At 38.9% G+C, this 8,863-nt stretch overlaps 1 protein-coding gene across 1 annotated transcript in view; it reads right to left on the bottom strand.

The window, feature by feature from the left end:
- Positions 1 to 2,981: 2,981 nt before the first annotated feature.
- Positions 2,982 to 8,863, bottom strand: part of LNPEP (leucyl and cystinyl aminopeptidase) — an 86,372-nt gene continuing 80,490 nt past the window's right edge. Inside the window, exon 18 of the mRNA XM_026649178.2 lies at positions 2,982 to 8,414. Within this exon, the coding sequence (XP_026504963.1) occupies positions 8,283 to 8,414 (132 nt within the window). The 3' untranslated portion in view covers positions 2,982 to 8,282. The remainder of the gene's footprint in view (positions 8,415 to 8,863) is intronic.

The following is an 8,863-nucleotide window of genomic DNA, read 5'->3' as shown; positions in this document are numbered from 1 at the left end:
TGTGACAAAGTTCCTCCTCTATCTTGGTGGGTCCTGCGCTTATTGGCGGATTTTCTTGCCTCAGAGATTCACCATGTGGGTTGGGGAACAGCCCAGAGACCTTCCCCTCTGGAAGAACCCACACTCCAGGTCAATTAGGAGGTTTGGGGGGAACCCGGGTCCACCCTCTACTCCGGGTTCCAGCCCAGGGCCCTGTGGACTGCAGCTGTCTATAGTGCCTCCTGTAACAGCTGCATGACAGCTACAACTCCCTGGGCTACTTCCCCATGGCCTCCTCCAAACACCTTCCTTATTCTCACCACAGGACCTTCCTCCTGGTGTCTGATAACGCTTGTGCTCCTCAGTCCTCCAGCAGCACACCCTCTCACTCCCAGCTCCTTGCGCCTCTTGCTCCCAGCTCCTCACACTCACACCACAAACTGAAGTGAGCTCCTTTTTAAAACCCAGGTGCCCTGATTAGCCTGCCTTAATTGATTCTAGCAGCTTCTTCTTAATTGGCTCCAGATGTCCTAATTAGCCTGCCTGCCTTAACTGCTTCTAGCAGGTTCCTGATTACTCTAGTGCAGCCCCTGCTCTGGTCACTCAGGGAACAGAAAACTACTCATCCAGTGACCAGTATATTTGTCCTCTACCAGACTCCTGTGCCCCACTGGTCTGGGTCTGTCACAATACATTACTAAATTGACATGTATACTTTCCCTTCCATCTAAAGAGAGCTGCCTGCATGCATCCTGCTCTCAAAAATGTCGTCCTGGTTCTTGAGAGGCGTATGATCTCTGAGAAGCATCTCTCTGTAACTGGGTCAAGAAACATGCACTGTAAAATAAAAGTTAAACATTCAAAATCTATTTATCCTGGTTCTTACAATGTACCACCACCCCGTGATACCTGGACAATTAAGGTTCTGGTACTAATTTTTAGTGCTCTCAACACGCTTTATCTTAGAGACAATCCCTTCATTTATGATCCAACCAGACAACCATGCAGCAGAGCTAAAATGCTTAGTATTAGATAAATCCTTCCATCATCTAGGCTCAAGAAGTTCTTTAGCACCTTGCTTAGGATACAGCATAATAATAATCAAAGTTTTATTAGATAAGGGGAAAGTTGAGCACTGGACTGGGAATCAGGTGATTTGGGTTCTATGTCTGGCTCTGCCACAGATCTGCTGCGTAACCTTGAGTAAAGTCATTTAATCTGTCTGTGCTTTGGTTTCTCCATCTGTAACATGATTATAAAAGGGATTTAACAAAGCCAGGGCTAATTCAGAAAGGTGGACACTATCCCTGTGAGCCACACTTTCTTTGTATGACAGTCATGGCCACAGTGCACTATGGCACCATTAAGGAGTTACACTGTACATAACACACACAGAAGTAGAGGACGCCATTACCTGCTAGAATCTGGACTTCATTCCTTAACTTTTGCAGCCTGTGAGATGTTGCAATGTGCTGCTGACTGAGCCAAATGACCCTAGTCAAATTCTCCCCAAATTTTTCATTAGAAAACTAGGCAAGGAAAGTTGGTATCTAGTGAATAGAATTGGTTTAGTTACCATTCAAAGTAAATATTTCTGTTCTGTAGCTGGAAAGATGCAGAATGATGTACTTCCATCACAAATATGATATTACTTTCCAGACTGTTAGTAACTGAGGATATTAGACAACATCTACTAGGGATAACCATTTTTAAATAACTTTCAGATAACTTGCACCCAAGAGTCTTAAAAGAGTTGGCTGAGGAGATCTCTGGCCTGCTGTTAATTTTTAATAAATCTTGGAATACTGGGGAAATTTGAGAGACTGGAAGCGTGTTCAAGTTGTGCTCCCTACACCATTACCTGGGGACTGGAGGGGGAGAGTGAATGCTGGTGGTACCTGAGCCAGGACTATGCAGCTTACTTTGCCACTGCTGCTGCCTGGGTGTGGGATAAATAACATGCCAGGTGAGCCTGGGTGCTAATTGAGTGGACTATGCCCTTTGTGTCTAAAGGGATCAGCACTAGGCTTGATGCTATTCAACAATTTCATCAATGATCTGGAAGTAAGTCTAAAATAATTGCTGATAAACTTTGTAGAGAAGATTGGTGGAAGTGGTAAATAATGGAGGAGGATACAGCAGTCATACGGAAAGCTCTGCATCGCTTAGTAAGCTGAGTCCTTCAAACAGAATGCAATACAGGCACATGCAAAGTTATACATCTAGGAACGATTGCAAGTCATACCTATAGACTAGCAGGGTCTATATTGTGGAAAACAGTAACTGAGAAAAGGATTTAGGGGTCACAGCCGACAAGCAACTCAGCATGAGCTCTGAATATGATGCTGTAGCATTATGGACTAATGAGATCCTTGGATGTATAAGCAGGGGAATAGCAAGTAGTGAATAGGAAAGTGATTTTACCAACATATATGGCATTGATGAGATTGATACTGGAATACTGCATCCAGTTCTGGTATCCACCCTTTAAAAAGGATGTCAAAAATTGGAGAGTGCGCAGTTTAGTTTATCAAAAAGATTGAGAGGTGACTTGATTACAGAGTACAAGTACCTTCATGGGGATAAAATACTGGATCCTAAAATGCTCTTTAATCTAGCCGAGACAGGCATAATAAGAACCAAAGGCTGGAAGCTGAAGCCAGATAAATTCAAATTAGAAAAATCAGGCATAATTTTTTCCACAGAGGAGGAGATTAACCACTGGAACAAATCACCAAGGGAAGTGATTGATTTGGAGACTTCAAGAGATGGAGAATCAAAACTGGATGCCTTTCTGGAAGGTCAATCACAAGTTACTGGGCTGGGGTAACTGGATGAAATTTAATGGCCTGTAAGGAGGTAAGACTAAATGATCCAGTGTTGTCTTCCAGCTTTAAAAATCTAGGGAAACAATTCAAAACCAAACACTAATGAGGTGGTATAGTAGTTAGCCCCCCCCCCCCAAAAAAAACAAAAAAAAAACCCCACCCACGCAATTTTTATTTAAATACTTTATTTTCATCTCACAAAAGCAACAGTGTTTGCAGTATACATGCCTTTTCATCAGTGCCAGTTATATGCAAATAAGTTTATCTGAAATATAAAGAAAATAAGCTCCCCCCCAATACAAATGAAACAAAACAGATCTGCATATGTGTATGCATTACACATATATACACAAACTATTTCAAACCCGCTTCCCTCCCCCCCCCACCCGCACCCTAAAGGCAAGTATTGTACAACCTGGAATTTCACCACCCAAAGCTCACACATGTGATTGTACATTGTACTTATATTTTAAGTATTTTAGAAATATACAAGTGTTCTCCCTTTACAAGTCCTTACAGTATTTAACTTTTCCAAAATAATTGGAAAGGTATCATTCTTCAGGACTATTTAATTTTATAAAGACTGGAATATAGGACTCATCTGACTGCAAGTTTAGCAGTAGTTTGATGCAATTTGCTCTCAAAATACTCCATTCCCTAATTCGTTAAATAGAAAATATTGATCTTTAATAACAATCCAAATTTTAATGTATTTAAATCCATTCAAGCTCCTATCTTTTCTTAATATTTTACTGCTATTTGCTAAATGCCATCATGATCAACTCAAAAAAAGATGCCTGCTTCTCACTCTGATCAAAACTAAGCTATCACGAATAAAAGTCTGTATTTCTACTTCAGCAGCAGGTTTAAACAGAAAAACTAGAGGTTTAAATTCTTTAGTAATATGACCTGAGAGGTTAATGTGATAATTACATCCTTTTAAAACTTCCCAGGAATCATGTGAATCCATGCCTCATTAAAAAAAGTAACTAAATCTTCCAACATTTCGTAGCGTCTTAATTAAAAAAAAACCCAATAAATAAATAAATGTAAAAGTAAGTTTACTCAAGCATTTTCTTCTATACAGTATAGCCAAATGTGAGAGAACATTTACTGGGTGATGGAGTGAATTAACTACATGAAACCTAATTCAGAAATATACAAAGAAAGCCAAAATACAAGCCTAGATGCAAGAAATGCATACAAAAGTGTATGGTTAATGAGGCAGTGTTGTTTTAAATTTCAGAGTGCAATGAAAGATAACATCTTCCAGTGGAGGGGTGGGGGAGGAGGAGGGGAGGCACCAATCTGTTGGAAAAGGAATGTTCCATGTAATATAGAACAGATAAAAGATATGCCATCATAAAGCAGGATTCACTTCAAGGGTCAGACTGCCTACAGCATATGGTCACTAAAAAAAAAACCCCAACACAATGAAGGCCATTACCATGTTCCTTAAAGCATTACTTTTACAATGCATGTCCAACATAAAATGCCTCAAATGTTGTAAGATACAGTGAGCAGGTGAAATGTAAATATTTCTATGGCAAAAACCATCTCTTTGGCCAGGTACAAAATTAATATCACTCCTAGAGTAAAAGTGAGCTCTTCAGATTTCCAGTGCACTAGTGTTCTGGAAAAGGTGCAGGTGTTTTATGAAAACAGGGTTTTATAAACTAAAATTTAGAGTGGGTTCAATTCAATAGTGATGAAGTACCTACTATGACATGTATCATTGCTTATGGAAGCATATGCAACCTTGCTTCTGTACTGAGTTACTGGAAGATGTCAGATTGTGTAAATGCTGAAGTACAATTCTATATGCAACATACTTTCAATTCATGAAGGAATCCACAGTGCATATTCAAATTTGGAAAATTGTAATATCTCCAATTTTCACATATGTTAGCATGGTGCCCCTACAGTTTCCATCAAAGAAAGGCTGCTCTAGCGACTGGTGTTTTCAGCTTTTCCACCAACAGGCAGGTGAACATTTGGAGGATGAGAATGTGCTTGCAGAAATTAGCTCAATGACTAGGATGGAGAGATACATCCAAGAGAGCAAACTAAGGTTTGAAATAGGTGACCGAGAATTTGAGTTATAGTATTTCTCTCAGAATTTGAGTTACTTTGTTAATGTGAAGGGGGACAAGATTGGGAATGCAACTGGAACATTGTGCGTGTGGTTTAATATATAAAAATGAAAGCCTCTGGACTACTACAAATTGCCACCCCACTCAAAGGGTATGGGAAACAAAGTATCATTGACCTCCAATAGAACATGAATAGCACTAACACCTCTAGCCTAAAGAGTAAAAAAACATAGCAGATATGGAACAGGAGTTTTACTGTCCCACTGCAAAAAAGTATGGCCTCCCTTTATTCCAATCTCCAGCTAGAATATGATCTTGCATGTCACTGTAATATAATCCATAAGGCAGAGACTATTGCTACAATCAGATCTAAACAGCCACGTATAATCCATTTCAGGCTCCTCCTCTCCTCACAGCCTGATCCTTTCCATACTATGGAGTAAATTTAAGAAGCCAAAAACTCATGAATGACAAAGTAAATGCAGGATTTAGCATTAATTAAATGAATTTGCAATTTTAATAAAACCAAAAGATACATCAGCATGCAGACTGCTCTGTTTTCCAGGGATAAAGCTAAAAAACACCTCATTCATTAGCACATTTTTTCCCCGTTAGGCTAATTTTACATGTGAAATGTCAGAAACAAAATAAAGACAATGGCCCAAGACTTACACAGCCTCTTGTTCCAGAACGTTTGCCTGTAAACTATTACAGAATCGTAACAAGAAGTGTTTTGCTACAATGCGTGTGTTTCTTTTGACTGGAAGACAAAAGAACTGGTAAGATCCACTCATTTAATGTAAAACATGCCTTGTGTCTTGATCCTTAGCCACGCCAATTCTCCTCAATTCCCACTGAGCTCTGGAAGAGATGATGGTTCTTAGTGCTTTTCAGTATCAGGGCCTGATCCAACTCTTACTGAAGTCAAGGAAAAGCTTCTCATTGAAGTCAATAGGAGTTGGCTCCCAAGTACATACTATGCACTCCAAAGAAGGACAAGTGATATTGACAACATGAATCATGTTCAAAAAAGGTGAAAAACTCAGTGCACTGAGTGGCAAAATGAAACAATCCTTGTTTTTTTTTAAGCCATGATTTTCCAAACTGTTTCAGTTTTTACTGTATTTTGCACTCTAAAATGGAAGTGTGTGGTATTTCCTAATACAGACTACATTACCAGTAACATGTTTAAGCTCAATGGTAGAACATTCTTAAAATCCCAGAGTTGGAATTGAGGAGATTATTATTAGTTCTCACTCTACAAAGTTTGACATCCATCATCTTTGCTGTTGTCAACGGGGAAAAAAAATTAAAAGAACAGGGAAATGGAAAAAAGGAAAAAAAAAAACCACACGGTACAAACACACAGAGAAGAATATACAAAGATGTAACTAACACATTAACTGGGGGCGGGGCAGGGAGAACATCACTGCACAATGCTGTTAATACAAGTGATTGAAGAACACAATGAATTAGGATTACATCTAATTCAATTACTGAGGATGAGTACAAATCCACTTTCAGTGCATGCAAAATGCATTCATTTCCACTTGCAGACAGGGTGTTTTGCGCACCCAGGAGGAGTAACATTCTTTTTCAAGGTTAGAACTGCAGAACTCATTTTTAAAGTAAACTGGGGAAAAATTTCCTCAAAATTTGCCAGTAAACTTTTGTCAGAGAAGCACAAAATATGGAAATGAAACTGCATAGTTTAAATGATTTAGTACATACCTACTGATGAAAAGTCAACAAATACTATAATTTTCACTAGGTAGTTTTCACTAATCACCTACCTACCTCTCTTGCACATTACTACCACAATTTGCAGTAGTTATAAATTTTATTTTTTTAAAAAAACAAAGCGTGTATTAAAATGGTGACAAATTCAAAGTGAAAGCTGATTATGACTGAAAATAGTCTCCCCACCTTTTGAAGAAAATTTTTCTCAGGGCTTGTCTCTGTACAAAATTTGCACTAGTTTAACTTAAATCCATTTAATTAACTGATGCAACTTGTTTGTTTGGACTCTCTTACATTGGTTTAAAACTGGTTTTATCGGTTTGGCTGTACATGAAAGTTTTCTGATACAAACTAATGTGATGTTAGCCAGCTTTAAACAGGCATAAGAAAATTCACACATTCTCTCTTTCCACCACTTTAACTAAACAGGTATAAAAATCATCTCTTTAGTTAAGGAGGTACAACTCTGTGTTTACACCAGGCCTCTAAAAGGGCCTTAAATGTGAATTGCTTTAGAAAAAAGGCACATTGTATTGTGGCTATCTTGCCTTTTAGCCTATCATGCCAGATTTTAGGGCACGTGTTCCTAGAATAAGTTTTAGGCTTTGTCCCCAATAGTTGTTGCACGATACCCTCCAAATACAGACAAAAAGTTCCCCACTGCTGTGTTACACCAAGCAAGCATTACAAAGTAAGCAGTGTACACAAATCATACCAGCGATACTGAAAAATTAAGTGAAGAATATAAAGACCCAAACAAAATGCCTGACACACATGTACCAAATGCAGGCCCTCCGCAAAGAGGAATGGTGAAAAGGATCAGTAGTCAGTCCATCATCGGAACTAGTCTGGAGCAACTTCCTATGGCATTTTGGGGTGGGGTGGGGGGCACTGTTGCTCAGACATCAACAAAATAATATTAATATAGTCTGGCAATTGAAAGTTTGCCCCTTAAAAGTGCCTAATGAGTTAGGAGCACACTCCTCACAGATTTTCAGTGGGTCATGTGCTCCCAAGTCACTGAGATGCTTCTGAAAATCTCTCCCCTCCTAAAACATTCGTATTTGCTATTTGGCTGTGTTTTCTTTTCATATAATATCAGTAGCACCTGGCCACTTAATAGACAAAAATACATATAATAATAATAGCTGTATATGCTTATGTTTTTAGAATGTCTAGAAAAAACTCTTTGATCATCAAAAGCTAAACCCAAAGCTACCAACAGTTTTGCATAAAGAACACTGATTAGCCAGCGCTCTGCAAAGAAAAAGCATCTCTCATGGCAGTTTTTTCCTTTGTTGCTCTCTTTTTCAATACTTAACCAGTGTTGAGAACAATAAGACAGGATTTCAAATGACAGGGTGTTTCAAATATAAAATTACTGTACTTATTTGTTATTTATGCAGCTGTTTGGTCTATAGATGAACACAGTTCCAGAATAAATAAATATCTACATCTGGCCCACAAATGACCAAAAGAAAAACAAACTTAGGTGAGATGTGCCCTGAGCTAACTAGAACCCCTAATAGTGCAAACAATGTTGCAGCGATGCCTGGTTTCACCCTGGCTTTTGCAAAAGCAACAGTTCACAAGCTCTCTTAATGGCTAACACACACACAAACACACACAGGCATTGTGTTCTCTACAGCCATTGCTGCAGTGCCGCTAAGTTCCTCTCCATCCACTTAATATTCAGCTGAATTGTCTCAATAGCCTCTTTGACACAGCGAAGTTGAGAAATCTTCTCTGACTTGGACTCAAAGAAAGTTTTAACCTGCAGAGTAAGGAAAATGTGCATTTCAGGCTGAGAAATGTAGGCAGTTTCCAAATTAAGAGTGTGTCACCTGCCCGCCCTCCACCCCCAGCACAAAGCACCAATCATCTACATAGTTGGCAAATCGCACAAGAGGGTTGCTGAATATATGGAGTGATTACAGCTCATGGGAACTGCAGCAATAATCTGTGTAGCGTCAGTAAAATTCAACAAGAAATTCTGTATATTTGGTGGAATCCCTACCTTTCACTCAAAGCACAATCAAGTTGTAGTCGTACTGCACTCAGAAATAAACTAGCTTTCTGCAGAAGGATTCTGTTCTTGTGACAAATGGGATTGCCTAAAATTATTATATCTTCAGTACGTTGAAAATTCACTTATCACTGGGGCATTTGACACAACAAAGTATGTAAATGCTAAAGCATATGAAAATAAATTCTGTGTACAGG

This window comes from Terrapene carolina, unplaced genomic scaffold (assembly GCF_002925995.2).
Source record: "Terrapene carolina triunguis isolate 2854851 unplaced genomic scaffold, T_m_triunguis-2.0 Scaffold69, whole genome shotgun sequence".
Lineage (NCBI taxonomy): Eukaryota > Metazoa > Chordata > Testudines > Emydidae > Terrapene > Terrapene triunguis.
This window is presented reverse-complemented; position numbering and strand designations above follow the sequence as displayed.